Source organism: Oncorhynchus kisutch, linkage group LG5 (assembly GCF_002021735.2).
Source record: "Oncorhynchus kisutch isolate 150728-3 linkage group LG5, Okis_V2, whole genome shotgun sequence".
Classification (NCBI taxonomy): Eukaryota; Metazoa; Chordata; class Actinopteri; order Salmoniformes; family Salmonidae; genus Oncorhynchus; species Oncorhynchus kisutch.
This window is the reverse complement of record NC_034178.2, coordinates 49698121-49717480: the sequence shown is the minus strand read 5'-3', so window position 1 is coordinate 49717480 and position 19360 is coordinate 49698121. Positions and strand designations below refer to the sequence as shown.

The 19360-nt window shown below is 44.4% G+C and overlaps 1 protein-coding gene across 3 annotated transcripts in view; it reads left to right on the top strand.

Moving 5' to 3' along the window:
- LOC109891193 (inositol 1,4,5-trisphosphate receptor type 1) overlaps positions 1-18789 on the top strand; it is a 177180-nt gene extending 158391 nt beyond the window's left edge. For 2 of the 3 annotated variants that reach the window (XM_031825258.1, XM_031825257.1), the window contains 3 exons: positions 7742-7902; positions 12970-13131; positions 14188-15836. In XM_031825258.1, coding sequence (XP_031681118.1) covers positions 7742-7902; positions 12970-13131; positions 14188-14274 — 410 coding nt within the window. In that variant the 3' untranslated portion in view covers positions 14275-15836. Of the gene's footprint in view, positions 1-7741; positions 7903-12969; positions 13132-14187 lie in introns of all 3 variants that reach the window. The other variant, XM_031825256.1, reaches the window with a different exon arrangement.
- The last annotated feature ends 571 nt before the right edge of the window (positions 18790-19360 follow it).

The following is a 19360-nucleotide window of genomic DNA, read 5'->3' as shown; positions in this document are numbered from 1 at the left end:
TGAGAAGACATAGCTGCCCTGTCTCTAGCCTGAAAAGAACAGAACTACTAGTCACAACTGGGGTAGCCATGTATTCTGAATAATTTGTTTTCAGTTGCTTAGTAGAAAACTGGCATATCAATGTAGGTTTGTTGTATTTTACAAGATATGGTTACATGGTATTTCATCTGGATGGGTGTCACCTCATGAGTAAGCGCAAGTCCTGAGTATGACAGGAGTATGCAGGTAGTGCACACACACCCTCATAAGTAAGCACAAGTCCTGAGTATGACAGGAGTATGCAGGTAGTGCACACACACCCTCATGAGTAAGCACAAGTCCTGAGTATGACAGGAGTATGCAGGTAGTGCACACACACCCTCATGAGTAAGCACAAGTCCTGAGTATGACAGGAGTATGCAGGTAGTGCACACACACCCTCATGAGTAAGCACAAGTCCTGAGTATGACAGGAGTATGCAGGTAGTGCACAGACACCCTCATGAGTAAGCACAAGTCCTGAGTATGACAGGAGTATGCAGGTAGTGCACACACACCCTCATGAGTAAGCACAAGTCCTGAGTATGACAGGAGTATGCAGGTAGTGCACACACACCCTCATGAGTAAGCACAAGTCCTTATCTTGACCTTCTTCTATGAATGTTAGTTTACTGCTGTCCTTCCCTCTTTTCTTCCTGTACAGTATCTCTGTTTCCTCCCCTTTTCTCTAGAAGACTGAGTCATGGAGGCTTCCTGCCTGCCTAGCACTCCTTTCTTCTCTCTCAGCCAGTCAGGTTGTGGGCCCCAGTGGGCAGCAGATATATTAGTATTAGTCCAGGACCTGTACTCACATAGTAGGATCAGTTTTCCCTTTTAAATCATATTGAATAAGAGGTGGGGTGGGGGGTCCTAGATTAGCACTCCTACCATTATACTTTTTTGAACAAGGCCCTGGTCTGTTGTCGGGTTAAGCTGTATGTCTGTGGAGGTGGTCTATGACTCACACACGTTACATAAAGCCTGATCGGGGGGGGGGCCCGGCCCCGTCGTCATGGTTTCATGTGGGAACTGAGGCAAAGAGGAGATGGGAGCGAGATTAGAGGGATTGTCTCCCATCACAGAGAAAGAGATGTTTCTTCAAGCCACTGACTTTGTCTCCTCTCAGCCCCTCCTACAGTTAAAGTATTGCCTTTGTGCCTCTTCCAGTGCAATCAGAAAGTATTCAGACCCCTAGACTTTTTCCTCATTTAGTTATGTTACAGCCTTATTCTAAAATGTATAACATTTGTTTTTCCTCATCAATCTACACACAATGCCTACATACAACACTTAATGTTTTTTTATCATTTCCTGTTATGTATTATTTCTTACATAGTTAGCCCAGAATATGTTAAGTGTTATTACATACACCCAGGAAGAACATTACGACCAGGAATACGACTTTCCCGAAGCAGATCCTTTTTTCGGTCCACCACCCAGGATATTGGATCTAATCCCAGAGGCCGACACAAAACAACGTCGCCATAGGAGAGGTAGACAGCGGCCTCCTGGTCAGACTTCGAAGGCGTGCACACCACCCACCGCTTCCGAGCATATTACTCGTCAATGTCCAGTCTCTAGACAACAAGATGAACGAAATTAGGGCAAGGGTTGACTTCCAGAGAGACATCAGAGATTGTAACATTCTCTGTTTCACCGAAACATGGCTCACTCTGGATATGTTGTCGGAGTCGGTACAGTCACCGGGTTGATTCATGCATCATGCCGACAGAAACAAACATCTCTCTGGTATAAGAAGGCGGGCAGGGGTGTATGCCTCATGATTAACAACTCATTGCGTAATCATAACAACATACAGGAGGAACTCAAGTAATTTTGTTCACCTGACCTAGAATTATATACAATCTAATGCTGACCACATTATCGCCCAAGAGAATCCTCTTCGATTATAGTCACAGCCGTGTACAGTTGTGGCCAAAAGTTTTAATTTCCACAAAATTTGCTGCAACAGTGTATTTTAGATATTTTTGTCAAATGTTACTATGGAATACTGAAGTATAAATACAAGTGTTAAAGGCTTTTATTGACAATTACATGAAGTTGATGCAAAGAGTCGAAGAGCAGTGTTGACCCTTCTTTTTCAAGACCTCTGCAATCCACTTCTGAGCCAGATCCTGACTGATGGCAGTCCATTCTTGCATAATCAATGCTTGGAGTTTGTCAGAATTTGTGTGTTTTGTTTGTCCACCCGCCTCTTGAGGGTTGACCACAAGTTCTCAATGGGATTAAGGTCTGGGGAGTTTCCTGGCCATGTACCCAAAATATTGATGTTTTGTTCCCCGAGCCACTTAGTTATGGCAAGGTGCTCCGTCATGCTGGAAAAGGCATTGTCCATCATCAAACTGTTTCTGGATGGTTGGGAGAAGTTGCTCTCGGAAGATGTGTTGGTACCATTCTTTATTCATGGCTGTGTTTTGGCAAAATTGTGAGTGAGCCCACTCCCTTGGCTGAGAAGCAACCCCACACATGAATAGTCTCAGGATGCTTTACTGTTGGCATGGCACAGGACTGATGGTAGCGCTCACCTTGTCCGGACAAGCTTTTCTTTGGATGCCCCAAACAATCGGAAAGAGGATTTATCAGAGAAAAGTCCTCAGCAGTCCAATCCCTGTACCTTTTGCAGAATATCAGTTTGTCCCTGATGTTTTTTCCTGGGGAGATGTGGCATCTTTGCTGCCCTTCTTGACACCAGGCCATCCTCCAAAGTCTTTGACTCACTGTGCGTGCAGATTCTCTCACACCTGCCTGCTGCCATTCCTGAGCAAGCTCTGTACTGGTGGTGCCCCGATCCCGCAGCTAAATCAACTTTAGGAGATGGTCCTGGTGCTTGCTGGACTTTCTTGGGCGCCATGAAGCCTTCTTCACAACAATTGAACCGCGCTCTTTGAAGTTCTTGATGATCCGATAAATGGTTGATTTAGGTGCAATCTTACTGGCAGCAATATCCTTGCCTGTGGAGTCCTTTTTGTGCAAAGCAATGATGACGGCATGTGTTTCCTTGCAGGTAACCATGTTTGACAGAGGAAGAACAATGATTCCAAGCACCACACTCCTTTTGAAGCTTTGTCTGTTAATCGAACTCAATCAGCATGACAGAGTGATCTCCAGCCTTGTCCTCGTCAACACTCACACCTGTGTTAACGAGAGAATCACTGACATGATGTCAGCTGGTCCTTTTGTGTCAGGGCTGAAATGCAGTAGAAATGTTTTGGGGGGATTCAGTTCATTTGCATGGCAAAGCGGTATTTTGCAATTAATTGCAATTCATCTGATCACTCATAACATTCTGGAGTATATGCAAATTGCCATCATACAAACTGAGGCAGCAGACTTTGGATATTAATATCTCTGTCATTTTTTGGCCAAATTTTGGCCACGACTGTATATCCCCCCCATGAACATACCTTGATGGCCCTCAAGGAACTTCACTGGACTCTATGTAAACTGGAAACCATATATCCCGAGGCTGCATTCACTGTGTAGCTGGGGATTTTTATCAAAGTTAATTTCAGAACAAGGCCACCTATATTCTACCAGCACATTGACTGTAGCACCCACGCGGGCAATACACTGGACCACTGCTACTCTAGCTTCCGCGATGCATACAAGGCCCTCCCTTCGGCAAATCCGACCACAACTCTATCTTGCTCCTACCGTCCCATAGGCAGAAACTCAAACAGGATGTACCCATAACTAAAACCATTCAACGCTGGTCTGACCAATCGGAATCCACGCTTCAGGATTGTTTTGATCACGTGGACTGGGAAATGTTCCGGGAAGGCTCAGAGAATAACATTGATTTATCAAAATCAAATCAAATCAAATTCATTTATATAGCCCTTCATACATCAGCTGATATCTCAAAGTGCTGTACAGAAACCCAGCCTAAAACCCCAAACAGCAAGCAATGCAGGTATAGAAGCACGGTGGCTAGGATAAACTCCCTAGAAAGGCCAAAACCTAGGAAGAAACCTAGAGAGGAACCAGGCTATGTGGGGTGGCCAGTCCTCTTCTGGCTGTGCCGGGTGGAGATTATAACAGAACATGGCCAAGATGTTCAAATGTTCATAAATGACCAGCATGGTCAAATAATAATAATCACAGGCAGAACAGTTGAAACTGGAGCAGCAGCACGGCCAGGTGGACTGGGGACAGCAAGGAGTCATCATGTCAGGTAGTCCTGAGGCATGGTCCTAGGGCTCAGGTCCTCCGAGAGAGAGAAAGAAAGAGAGAATTAGAAAGGGCATACTTAAATTCACACAGGACAAAGGATAGGACAGGAGAAGTACTCCAGATACATCAAACTGACCCTAGCCCCCCGACACATAAACTACTGCAGCATAAATACTGGAGGCTGAGACAGGAGGGGTCAGGAAACACTGTGGCCCCATCCAAGGACACCCCCGGACAGGGCCAAACAGGAAGGATATAACCCCACCCACTTTGCCAAAGCACAGCCCCCACACCACTAGAGGGATATCTTCAACCACCAACTTACCATCCTGAGACAAGGCCGAGTATAGCCCACAAAGATCTCCGCCACGGCACAACCCAATGGGGGGCGTCAACCCAGACAGGAAGATCACATCAGTGACTCAACCCACTCAAGTGACGCGTCCCTCCTAGGGACGGTATGAAAGAGCCCTAGTAAGCCAGTGACTCAGCCCCTGTAATAGGGTTAGAGGCAGAGAATCCCAATGGAAAGAGGGGAACCGGCCAGGCAGAGACAGCAAGGGCTGTTCATTGCTCCAGAGCCTTTCCGTTCACCTTCCCACATTTATACGCTGATTCGATTCGTGAGTTTATAAGGAAGTGCCTTGGAGATGTTGTACCCACTGTGACTGACTATGAAAACCTACCCTAACCAGAAGCCGTGGATAGATGGCGGCATTCGCACAAAACTGAAAGCGCGAACCACCGCATTCAACCATGGAAAGATGTCGGGGAATATGGCCAAAAATAAACAGTGTAGATATTCTCTCTGCAAGGCAATCAAACAAGTGAAATGTCGGTATAGGGACAAAGTGGAGTCGCAATTCAACGGCTCAGACACGAGACATATGTGGCAGGGTCTACAGGCAATTACGGACTACAAAAACACTCCCTATCCCAGTCTGCTGTCCCCACATGCTTCAAGATGGCCACCATTGTTCCTGTACCAAAGAAGGTAAAGATAACTGAACTAAATTACTATTGCCCTGTAGCACTCACTTCTGTCATCATGAAGTGCTTTGACAGACTAGTCAAGGATCATATCACCTCCACCTTGCCTGCCACCCTAGACCCACTTCAGTTTGATTACCACTCCAACAGGTCCACAGACTATGCAAATGCCATCACACTGCACACTGCCCTATCTCATCTGGACAAGAGGAATACCTATGTTAGAATGCTTTTCATTGACTACAGCTCAGCATTCAACACCATAGTAGCCTCTAAGCTCATCATTAAGCTTAAGGCCTGGGTCTCACCCTCACCCTGTGCAACTGGATCCTGGACTTTCTGATGGGCCGCTCCCAGGTGGTGAAGGTAGGAAACAGCATCTCCACTTCGCTGGTCCTCAACACAGGTGCCCCACAAGGGTGTGTGTTCAGCCCCCTCCTGTACTCCCTGTTCACTCATGACTGCGTGGCCATGAACGCCTCCAACTCAATCATCAAGTTTGCAGATAATGCAACCGTAGTGGGCTTGATTACCAACAACAACGAGCCTACAGGAAGGAGGTGAGGGCCCTCGAAGTGTGAGGTCAGGAAAACAACCTCTCACTTGAGAGGGAGATGATCGTGGACTTCAGGGAACAGCAGAGGGAGCACCCCCCTATCCACATCGACGGGACAGTAGTGGAGAAGGTGGAAAGTTTAAAGTTCCTGGGCGTACACATCACGGACAACCTGAAATGGTCCACCCACAGTAGTGGATGCTGAAAAAAAAACGTATAATTTTACAGATGCACAATTGAGAGCATCCTGTCAGACTGTATCACCACCTGAAGCGGCAACTGCCCCGCAAGGTTCTCCAGGGAGTCTGCACAACGCATCACCGGGAGCAAACTACCTGCTCTCCAGAACACCTACAGCAGCCGATGTCACAAGAAGGCCCAAAAAATCCTCAAGGACAACAACCCCCCGAGCCATGGCCTGTTAACCCCGCTACCATCCAGAAGGCGAGGTCAGTACAGATGCATTAAAGCTGGGACCGAGAGACTGAAAAACAGCTTCTGTCTCAAGGCCATCAGACTGTTAAACAGCCATCACTAACACAGAGGCTGCTGCCTACATACAGACTCAAATCATTAGCTACTTCAATAAATTGATCATTAGTCACTTTAAATAATGCCACTTTAATAATGTTTACATATCTTACATTACTCATCTCATATGTATATACTGTGTTTTATGCCATCTATTGCATCTTGCCTATTGCATCTTGCCTATTGCATCTTGCCATCGCTCATCCATATATTTATATGTAAATATTCTTATTCCATCCCTTGACATTCAAATCAAATGGTATTAGTCGCATGCGCTGAAACAAGTTGAGTTCACTCAGTTTAGCTCAATGCTGATTGGCTATATTATTTTATTTATTTTTTATCAAGAGAGGCCAAATGCTCGCTGACTTCCGTTGCATTCAATGCTAGGGGCAGAAACAATGTTATACTCTTTTGTACCAGACAGCATCAGATAAATGGCTTTACACCTACAGAGACAGCGGGGCGATGTTTCTCTCGCTTGGATGCTTTTTCCGGTGCAATAAATTCAGCCTCTTGCGAATAGAAAGAAAATTATGAAACACAGAGAGAGGAAAGATCAATGATTTAGTTTTTTTCTTGGTACATTTTTTGGGGATACCTGGCTTCCCTTGGCATTCATGAATACCACTGGTCTTGACTGTGATAAGGGTTCAGGAAATAATAGCATCTTGTCTGTTAAATTAACAAAAAGGCCTATCCCATTGCACCGCCGTAAACTTCAACAAGCAAGGTTACTACCTTTTTGAAGATTGTGTTCCACGGTATAACATAACCAGTTGATAAAACAGTTTTAATAAATTAGTCTTAAATGGAGCTTTTTATATTTTTTGGGGCTGAGTATATATGGGTCAATTAGGATTCGTTATCTGTAATGGTTATGATAAATTGGGCCTTGTTTCTCACTGTTGGCATATAGATAAATGCACACACATTTTTTTTTAAATCTGTACTTCAGGGGAGAAATCATGCGAGTACTGGAACAGTAAAAATGTCAAATGCCCATCCCTACAGGGAAATATATTTTAAAAAATGTAAGTGCGGACCTCAGTGAAGACCAAACGCGACCTGCGGGCCAAAATGTATTTGACACCGCTTGCCTAGATAGATAAAATCCAAAATGCCCACACTTTCTCCACATTTCCCAAATTCACATGGCAATTCTCATATTTTGGAGATTCCAGGAAGTTGGCCAGTTTATCCGGGTAGACTAATGTTGTTTAGTCATTAGACTGAAAGATGGACTTTTTACAGGAATCTGCTTCTGCCAGATGCTCATTAAACACCACGCCATATCACAGGGTCAAAAGTGCTCCTCTGCTGTCAGGAAGTCGCATTTTCCTTATTTCTTAGGTCGACAGCGGCTTACCCTCCGTGAATTGATTTACGATCTCTAGTGTGTGTGTGTGTGCATGTGTGTGCGCGCGTGTGCACACATTTTGTTTCCTCACAGGTCTGGAGAGAGACAAGTTTGACAACAAGACGGTGACGTTTGAGGAGCACATCAAGGAGGAGCACAACATGTGGCACTACCTGTTCTTCATAGTGCTGGTCAAAGTGAAGGATTCCACAGAGTACACTGGCCCCGAGAGCTACGTCGCTGAGATGATCAAGGTGACACACACACCAGGCCTGAGCTGGTAACATTTCCCATGTCAGACCACAATGTCTAATATGTAATGTGATACAGCATAAGCCCAGGCCGTCCCCATTACCCACTGACATGAGTGCATAGGGTACACTACATCCTCTCTCATCATCACCCAGTGCCTGGGCATACCTCCGCTGTACCCGCACCCCACCATACCCCTGTCTGCGCATTATGCCCTGAATATATTCTACCATGCCCAGAAACCTGCTCCTCTTATTCTCTGTCCCCAATGCTCTAGGCGACCAGTTTTGATAGCCTTTAGCCGCACCCTCATACTACTCCTTCTCTGTTCCGCGGGTGATGTGGAGGTAAACCCAGGCCCTGCATGTCCCCAGGCACCCTCATTTGTTGACTTCTGTGATCGAAAAAGCCTTGGTTTCATGCATGTCAACATCAGAAGCCTCCTCCCTAAGTTTGTCTTACTCACTGCTTTAGCACACTCTGCTAACCCTGATGTCCTTGCTGTGTCTGAATCCTGGCTCAGGAAGGCCACCAAAAATTCAGAGATTTCCATACCCAACTATAACATCTTCCGTCAAGATAGAACTGCCAAAGGGGGAGGAGTTGCAGTTTACTGCAGAGATAGCCTGCAAAGTAATGTCATACTTTCCAGGTCCATACCCAAACAGTTCGAACTACTAATTTTGAAAATTACTCTCTCCAGAAATAAGTCTCTCACGGTTGCCGCCTGCTACCGACCCCCCTCAGCTCCCAGCTGTGCCCTGGACACCATTTGTGAATTGATCGCCCCCCATCTAGCTTCAGAGTTTGTTCTGTTAGGTGACCTAAACTGGGATATGCTTAACACCCACACCTGGTGGGTTCATCAAGGAACCCACCAGGTACAACCCTAACTCTGTAAACAAGGGCACCCTCATAGACGTCATCCTGACCAACTGGCCCTCCAAATACACCTCCGCTGTCTTCAACCAGGATCTCAGCGATCACTGCCTCATTGCCTGTATCCGCTACGGAGCCGCAGTCAAACGACCACCCCTCATCACTGTCAAACGCTCCCTAAAACACTTCTGTGAGCAGGCCTTTCTAATCGACCTGGCCCGGGTATCCTGGAAGGACATTGACCTCATCCCGTCAGTTGAGGATGCCTGGTCATTCTTTAAAAGTAACTTCCTCACCATTTTAGATAAGCATGCTCCGTTCAAAAAATGCAGAACTAAGAACAGATACAGCCCTTGGTTCACCCCAGACCTGACTGCCCTCGACCAGCACAAAAACATCCTGTGGCGGACTGCAATAGCATCGAATAGTCCCCGTGATATGCAACTGTTCAGGGAAGTCCGGAACCAATACACGCAGTCAGTCAGGAAAGCTAAGGCCAGCTTCTTCAGGCAGAAGTTTGCATCCTGTAGCTCCAACTCCAAAAAGTTCTGGGACACTGTGAAGTCCATGGAGAACAAGAGCACCTCCTCCCAGCTGCCCACTGCACTGAGGCTAGGTAACACGGTCACCACTGATAAATCCATGATTATCGAAAACTTCAATAAGCATTTATCAACGGCTGGCCATGCCTTCCGCCTGGCTACTTCAACCTCGGCCAACAGCTCCGCCCCCCCCGCAGCTCTTCGCCCAAGCCTCTCCAGGTTCTCCTTTACCCAAATCCAGATAGCAGATGTTCTGAAAGAGCTGCAAAACCTGGACCCGTACAAATCAGCTGGGCTTGACAATCTGGACCCTCTATTTCTGAAACTATCTGCCACCATTGTCGCAACCCCTTACCAGCCTGTTCAACCTCTCTTTCATCTCGTCTGAGATCCCCAAGGATTGGAAAGCTGCCGCAGTCATCCCCCTCTTCAAAGGGGGAGACACCCTGGACCCAAACTGTTACAGACCTATATCCATCCTGCCCTGCCTATCTAAGGTCTTCGAAAGCCAAGTCAACAAACAGGTCACTGACCATCTCGAATCCCACCGTACCTTCTCCGCTGTGCAATCTGGTTTCCGAGCCGGTCACGGGTGCACCTCAGCCACACTCAAGGTACTAAACGATATCATAACCGCCATCGATAAAAGACAGTACTGTGCAGCCGTCTTCATCGACCTTGCCAAGGCTTTCGACTCTGTCAATCACCATATTCTTATCGGCAGACTCAGTAGCCTCGGTTTTTCGGATGACTGCCTTGCCTGGTTCACCAATTACTTTGCAGACAGAGTTCAGTGCGTCAAATCGGAGGGCATGCTGTCCGGTCCTCTGGCAGTCTCTATGGGGGTGCCACAGGGTTCAATTCTCGGGCCGACTCTTTTCTCTGTGTATATCAATGATGTTGCTCTTGCTGCGGGCGATTCCCTGATCCACCTCTACGCAGACGACACCATTCTATATACTTTCGGCCCGACTTTGGACACTGTGCTATCTAACCTCCAAACAAGCTTCAATGCCATACAACACTCCTTCCGTGGCCTCCAACTGCTCTTAAACGCTAGTAAAACCAAATGCATGCTTTTCAACCGGTCGCAGCCTGCACCTGCATGCCCGACTAGCATCACCACCCTGGATGGTTCCGACCTAGAATATGTGGACGTCTATAAGTACCTAGGTGTCTGGCTAGACTGCAAACTCTCCTTCCAGACTCATATCAAACATCTCCAATCGAAAATCAAATCAAGAGTCGGCTTTCTATTCCGCAACAAAGCCTCCTTCACTCAAGCCGCCAAGCTTACCCTAGTAAAACTGACTATCCTACCGATCCTCGACTTCGGCGATGTCATCTACAAAATGGCTTCCAACACTCTACTCAGCAAACTGGATGCAGTCTATCACAGTGCCATCCGTTTTGTCACTAAAGCACCTTATACCACCCACCACTGCGACTTGTATGCTCTAGTCGGCTGGCCCTCGCTACATATTCGTCGCCAGACCCACTGGCTCCAGGTCATCTACAAGTCTATGCTAGGTAAAGCTCCGCCTTATCTCAGCTCACTGGTCACGATGGCAACACCCATCCGTAGCACGCGCTCCAGCAGGTGTATCTCACTGATCATCCCTAAAGCCAACACCTCATTTGGCCGCCTTTCGTTCCAGTACTCTGCTGCCTGTGACTGGAACGAATTGCAAAAATCGCTGAAGTTGGAGACTTTTATCTCCCTCACCAACTTCAAACATCAGCTATCTGAGCAGCTAACCGATCGCTGCAGCTGTACATAGTCTATTGGTAAATAGCCCACCCTTTTCACCTACCTCATCCCCATACTGTTTTTATTTATTTACTTTTCTGCTCTTCTGCACACCAATATCTCTACCTGTACATGACCATCTGATCATTTATCACTCCAGTGTTAATCTGCAAAATTGTAATTATTTGCCTACCTCCTCATGCCTTTTGCACACATTGTATATAGACCCCCCCTTTGTTTTCTACTGTGTTATTGACTTGTTAATTGTTTACTCCATGTGTAACTCTTTGTTGTATGCTCACACTGCTATGCTTTATCTTGGCCAGGTCGCAGTTGCAAATGAGAACTTGTTCTCAACTAGCCTACCTGGTTAAATAAAGGTGAAATTAAAAAAATCCTGTCCTGGGGGGAGACTGAGGTTTGCAGGGTGCATGTAGGGCCATAGAGTTGCTGTTTGTGTGTTCTGGTAAATCCCTTAACTAGCTGCTGACCTTTACTAACTGTGTGTATGTTGTGTGTATGTTGTGTGTATTGAGTCAGAGAGGAGAATGTGACACTCGCGGGCACATACACCTCCAATGTAGCTATTTGCCCTTCCACCCTCAACTGACGGAGATAGCATGTACACACTGAATGTCACTGACCGACTGAATGACAAACGCTCTGGATGACACACACACCCAGTGATCTCACTGGATGAGACAAACAGAAAGGCAAAGGGGTAAGACTTATACATGAACTGTCTAACCCTAAAACAGATTAAGCTGTGATACGAGGCACAATGATAGCACTAGAAAAGGGAATGGGTTTAATTTTTGTATTCAACAATGATAAACCTGAGATGCCAGGAGAGTCATCTCTTAAAGAGTCTTAATTTTTGCTGTTCGGCCTTGTTATTTTGGTAGTGTAACGGATGTGAAACGCTAGCTTAGTTAGCGGTGGTTCGCGCTAAATAGCGTTTCAATCGGTGATGTCACTTGCTCTGAGACCTTGAAGTAGTAGTTCCCCTTGCTCTGCAAGGGCCACGTCTTTTGTGGAGCGATGGGTAACGATGCTTCGGTGGGTGACTGTTGTTGATGTGTGCAGAGGGTCCCTGGTTCGCGCCCGGGTATGGGCGAGGGGACGGTCTAAAGTTATACTGTTACAGTAGCAATCATGTCATCATACTGGTCTGTGCAGTTTGGTGGTGTTAGCAGTTGATGTTACTCTTCAATAACACAGACCCCAAAGAAAGATAGGTTTATTCAAGGTGGACAAATCATAGATGTTATGCTGAGCAGTAGATGTTCATTCTCCCCTGTCCTCAGTGAATCTCTCCTTAGTGATTCTCTCCACAGAACAAAGGGGCAGGATATAGTTTTATAACCCAGCCCCTAGCCTGTGGTTGACCAATTGGAATTCCTTGCAATAAAACTGGGCCAATAGCTAAATAACAAGTATCCTATTTCAGGTTCAATGTATAAACAATTTGGAACAATGAGAACTTGCTTTGTTGCTATAAGTCCCAGACTGAAATTCCTCCCATGTCTCATTGATCATTAATCCCCTATTACAGAAAAAACACTTTCCATTGATCATTTAACTTTTAGTCCTCTATTGACCTCTCGTCCTCTGTGTTGTGTATTTATCTTTGAAATATCCTTACAGTATCCTAGTAACACAAATACAAGGGAGGATTGCAACGCTAACAATCCCTGGCCTTTTGTTTCAATGCAAATAAACACACTTAGGAGCACAAATCACTTTCAGTGTTTTGAGTTCCTTTTTTGCTGATCGTTTTCTTTGATATCCATCACCCCCTCCTCAAAGCCATTGGATGTCTGTATGTTTCCATCTATTCTTCCTTTGTTTACCTACACAAGTCAATTAAGATACATTTATTTTATCTTATTTTACAGGAGCACAATCTGGACTGGTTCCCGCGGATGCGTGCGATGTCGCTGGTGAGCAGTGACGCGGAAGGCGAACAGAACGAGATCAGAAATCTGCAAGAGAAGCTGGAGTCAGCCATGAGGCTGGTATGCAATCTGTCTGGACAGCTCACGGAGCTCAAGGAGCAGGTGAGTCTCATCTGCACAGACACACAGACAGATGTCTGTCAAATCACACCTTGGCTCCCAACAGCTAATTGGCCAGGTGCTCATGTAGTTCTGAGATGATTGGATTGGTGAAAAGCAATATGGGAGATATTCCACCTAGCCTATTAGAAGGCAAGATGGAGCGATTTTTCTTGCTTACTGAGCCCGATGCAAGAAGGCAACAAGAGCCAGCCGGTGCTGAAACTGAAGTGATTGATGGATTGTAGCTCATCACCGCCAACACTAGTTCTGGAATGTAATTACATGCTAGCATGGCTAGTGGCTAACATTAGCCAGCTCGAGTTCTCCAGACGACTTTGACAATTGTTCATTGTGGGTTGTCCCGAAGATATATATTTTTTTCTAGACTAAATGTTTAAAAAAAATACAAATAGATTTTTGGGGGAGGTGTAGATAACCAGACCGTGACCAAAACTAAGCTACTAAGACTTTGACCACACTGTTGTTATTTTGGAGAGAAAAACTCTTTCTTCGTACCCTTTAAACTGATACAATCCTTTTATGTTTACAAGTGCCTATGAGTAGGAGCTAGGGGTCATTTTGAATTGAGCAGAAGGTATGTCAGATTCTCTCACTGCTCTGGGCTGTTGAGTGGTTGTGGAGAAAGGTTTGTGGGGTTGGCTGTGATGGGTGGGGTGGGCCCAGGGTGGGTTCACAGATTTGTTGAGAAATATGCAGCAGCTGGGCTGTGTGTGGAGGAAGGGGCTGGCAGTTCATGAGTTCAAAGGGTCAACAATGGTCTATGTCAAAGCTTGCCACAGGAAACTTTCTGTGGGTGTGTCTCAGTGCATTTATCAGTAAGTGTGCAGATTTTTGTGCGCTTCTCCATGTGTTTGTTATTGGGTGTGTACTGTGTTTATTGGGTGTGTACTGTGTTTATTGGGTGTGTACTGTGTTTATTGGGTGTGTACTGTGTTTATTGGGTGTGTACTGTGTTTATTGGGTGTGTACTGTGTTTATTGGGTGTGTACTGTGTTTATTTGAGGTTGAGATCAACACTCTTCCCCCTTTCGGTAGATGACAGAGCAGAGGAAACAAAAGCAGAGGATTGGACTCCTGGGCCACCCCCCTCACATGAACGTCAATCCCCAGCAGCCAGCCTGAGGAGAACCGTGGGGTGGGTACCACCTCCTCCACCCAGGACCCTAACCCAGGACCACTCACATGAAGGAGATCCTAACATTACAGTGCCTTCTTCTGACAGTCAATGTAGTGTACAGGAGTATGCCAAAGTGTGTTTGTACAGTAGTAGTGTGCCTGACTCATGGGCTTTAGAGAGTGAGTATGTACAGTATGAAGGAATTTGTGTGTAGAATGCCTTAAAGAACACTTAGTGTTTATGAAACTAGTGCACATTAGGAGATGGGGCATATGCATGTAGTGTACGTGAGTGTGTCTATGTACTGTGCACATGAGTTCGAGTGGGTGGATGAGGAATGTATGGAGTGCAAAAAGTGCCCCTGGACTTGAGAAGAAGGAACCAGTCATGTAAGTTTAGGTTGTAAAAATTACTCAAGTGAAAATGCCTTAGGTTGTCTTACTACCCTTAATGCCTTGTCCATCTTCCTTACCACTTTGAATGGGTGACAAAGGTTCTACTCCCCCATTGGTCTTGATGTATTTGGTGAACTTGAAGTCTCAGCCAATTGCAACACAAGACTCTTGAGACACAACACTCTCGTGTTGAAGGACGCTTTCCTCTTTTTTATATATTTGTAACCTGGCAAACAGTATTTAATATCTTATTTTTGTACGAGGTGCAATACCAATACTTTACAATATGCAACCACAAAGATGTTTAATCTGTACATAATGTCTGTTGGAGATGGTATGGGTTTAGATGGCTTTGTTATTTTATTTATATACAGTGCCTTCAGAAAGTTTTCATACCCCTTGACTTACTCCACATTTTGGAATAAGTCAAGGGGTATGAATACTAAATTCTAAATGGATTGTTTTTGTTTTTCTTACCCATCTACACACAATATCCCATTATGACAAAGTGAACATTATTTTAGACATTTTAGCAAATGTATTGAAAATGAAATACAGAAATATCTCATTTACATAAGTATTCACAGTCCTGAGTCAATACTTTAAGTCTTTATGGGTAAGTCTCTTAAGAGCTATCCACACCTGGATTGTGCAACATTTGCCTGTTATTCTTGTAAAAGAAATATCAAGCTCTATCAAATTGTTTGTTGATAATTGCTAGACAACCATGCTCAGGTCTTGCCTTTTTGGTAAGCAACTCCAGTGTAGATTTGTCTGGTAGAAAGCAGAAACCAGGTTTTCCTTTTTGCCTGTGCTTAGCTCCATTCCATTCATTTTTTATCCTGAAAAAATCCTTAACGATTACAAGCATACACATAACGTGATGCAGCCACGACTATGCTTGAAAATGTGGAGTGGTACTCAGACGTGTTGTATTGGATTTTCCCCAAACTTAACTTTATTCAGGACAAAAAGTTAATTGCTTTGTCAGTTTTTTTGCAGTATTACTTTAGTGCCTTGTTGCAAACAGGATGCATGTTTTTGAATATTTATATTCTGTACAAGCGTCCTTATTTTCACTGTGTCAATTAGGTTGGTATTGTAGAGTAACTACACATTGTTGATCCATCCTCAGTTTTCTTCTATCCCAGCCATTAAACTCTGTAACTGTTTTAAAGTCACCATTGGCCTCATGGTGAAATCCCTGAGTGGTTTCCTTCCTCTCAGGCAACTGAGTTAGGAAGGACGGCTGTACCTTTTGTAGTGACTGGGTGTATTGATAGACCATGCGCAAATGCATATTCAATGTCTGCTTTTAAAAAATGTGTAGCCATCTACCAATAGGGTGCCCTTCTTTGCAATTGAAAAAACTCATGGTTCTCTGTGGTTGAATCTGTGTTTGAAATTCACTGCTTGACAGAGGGACCTTCACCATAATTATATGTGTGGGGTACAGAGATGAGGTAGTCATTCAAAAATCATGTTAAACACTATTATTGCACTCAGTGAGTCCATGCAACTTGTTAAACACATTTTTACTCCTGAAGTTGTTTAGGCTTGCCATAAAGGGGTTGGATACTTATTGACTCGAGACATTTCAGCAATTTGTAAAAAATAATTGAAAACATAATTCCCCTTTGATATTATGGGGTATTGTGTGTAGGCCAGTGACAAAAACATCTCAATTTAATCCGTTTTAAATTCCGTCTGTAACACAACAAAATGGGGAAGAAGTCGATGTCTGAACACTTAAGTCGCTGTATTTCAATGGCCAAATAGAATTGTGACCACCTTTAAGACTTCTTCCAAGATTTTTTTGACCAATAATCTACAAATGAGACAATATATACAGTATTTTTGTGAAAAGAAAACTCAACATGCACAGCATGGGTATCATGCTAAAGCCAGCAGTGTTGGTTTTCAAACACATGAGTTTGTGTGCATATTATCCGTACTACTTTTTCCACATTGTTACGTTACAGCCTTATTCTAAAATGGAATAACTTTTTTTTCCTCATCTACACACAATAACCCATAATGACAAAGCAAAACTTTTTTTTTGGGCAAATTTATTACAAATAAAAAAACTGAAATCACATTTACATACGTATTCAGACCCTTTACTCAGTACTTTTGGCAGCAATTACAGCCTCGAGTCTTGGGTATGACGATCCAAGCTTGGCACACCTGCATTTGGGGAGTTTCTTCAATTCTTCTCTGCAGATCCTCTCAAACTCTGGCAGGTTGGATGGGTAGCATTGCTGCACAGCTATTTTCAGGTCTCTCCACAGATGTTCGATGGGGTTCAAGTCCGGGCTCTTGCTGCTCCAGTCAAGGACATACAGAGACCCCTGCCACCCCTGCGTTATCTTGGCTGTGTGCTTATGGTCATTGTCCTGTTGGAAGGTGAACCTTAACCCCAGTCTGAGGTCCTGAGCGCTCTGGAGCAGGTTTTCATCAAGGATCTCTCTGTACTTTGCTCCATTAATCTTTGCTTCAATCCTGACTAGTCTCCCAGTCCCTGTAGCTGAAAAACATCCCCACAGCATGATGCTGCCACCACCATGCTTCACCCTACGGATGGTGCCAGGTATCTTCCAGACGTGGTACTTGGCATTCAAGCCAAAGAGTTCAATTTAGATTTCATCAGACCAGAGAATCTTGTTTCTCATGGTCTGAGAGTCTTTCGGTGCCTTTCGGCAAACTCCAAGCGGGCTGTCATATGCCTTTTACTGAGGAGTGGCTTCCGTCTGGCCACTCTACCATAAAACCTGATTTGTGAGTTGCTGCAGAGATAGATGGTTGTCCTTCTGGAAGTTTCTCCCATCTCCACAGAGGAACTCTAGAGCTCTGTCAGAGTGACCATCGGGTTCTTGGTCACCTATCTGACCAAGGCCCTTCTCCCCAATTGCTCAGTTTGGCCTGGTGGACAGCTCTAGGAAGAGTCTTTGTGGTTCCAACCTTCTTCCATTGAAGAATGATGGAGGCCACTGTGTTCTTCGGGACCTTCAATGCTGCAGAAATCTTTTCGTACCCTTCCCCAGATCTGTGCCTCGACACAATCCTGTCTCGGAGCTCTATGGATAGTTCCTTCGACCTCATGACTTGGTTTTTGCTCTGACATGCACTGTCAACTGTGGGACCTTATATAGACAAGTGTGTGCATTTCAAACCATGTCCAATCAATCCACCACAGGTGGACTCCAAGTTGTAGAAACATCTCAAGGATGATCATTGGAAACAGGGTGCACCTGAGCTCAATTTCGAGTATCATAGCAAAGAGGCTGATTACTTATCTAATTAAGGTATTTCTGTTTTTTATGTTTGATACATTTGCTAAAATTAAAAATAAAATACGTTTTTACTTTGTCATTATGGCGTATTGTGTATAGATTTGAGGATTTTTTTATTTAATTCATTTTAGTATAAGGCTGTAATGTAACAATGTGGAAAAAGTCAAGGGGTCTGAATACTTTCCGAAGACATTGTATATGTTTATTTTCTTATATTCTAATTTGAAAGTATCTGATCATTCCCAGGAAGCTTTTAGGATGAGGACCTAAGGTTACTGTTTGAGGTCATATCTGTGATGTCATATGATGTCCCAAGGTTCCTGTAGCATATTTCCCTGTTTGTACTGCGTATGTCCCCTGTAGATGGTTGTTGTGAGCATTATGAGGGAGGGTGTAGAAGGAGAAAAGACAAGGAGTCATACTAAAGGAGTCAACACATTGGTATTGCTTATGTCATACATTGGGAGCACACTAAACACCTAAGTGAGAACCTTGTTTTGATATGTTGGCTCTGAATTACATTCTGACAATCTTATATTTACATCCATTTCTGCTATCTAATCTTTCAGCACTGATTATTATGTTATTATTGCTTGTAGCACATGAATTAATTAAGTTTACTTGTCACTTTGTTTGGTGAAGGGCCTTCCATGAAGAGAGGTGTCCTGGTTTGATTGCTGTGTTTATGTAAAGAAATCCACAGAGTACTAATATAAAAGATTTGGAGTGCTGTTTGACCAAAGTTTCTTTCAAACCTCCTATATAAAACATGCTGTCTGAAATGTACATTCCATTCTTTAAAAGTCTATTCATTAAAGATGTGTTAGGCGTTCAGGGGTGATTGTTCCATCTGTATGGGTTGTAACACCACAGAGAGAATACTTGTGATATGGTATACACAGAATCACTATATCAGAATCTAATGATTGGTGTCCCCCAAGGATCAATATGGTCCATTTACTTTTTTTAAACTTTATAGGTCAGGAGTTTTTCCTGAACACTTGATCTAACCAGGGAAAACTCTGGGCCCTATATCCTATAACTAGGTCCCAGAGTTTGCCTTGGTCAGATGACATGTATGGGAAAACCCCACTAACATAAGCATTTTCGATGACATACTATAGCACATCAGCTTTTAATAGATGAAAGATACATTAGGATGAAGCTTGTATAATTAGATTTAGAAGTTAATGAGGCGTCACCCACGGCTACGGGCCAGAATAATGTATGCTGTTAAATGTGTTTCATGTGATGCACGTGACTGGTTTTCCACTTATGACTAGAGTAGTGACATTCATGCAGGGTGCTGCCCACTGCAGCTGGAGCTGAAAGAGTCGTCTGACATACAGGAAGCAGGGGAATGCCACAAGACAGTGTGAAATCTCCTCTCGAGGCTCTCACAC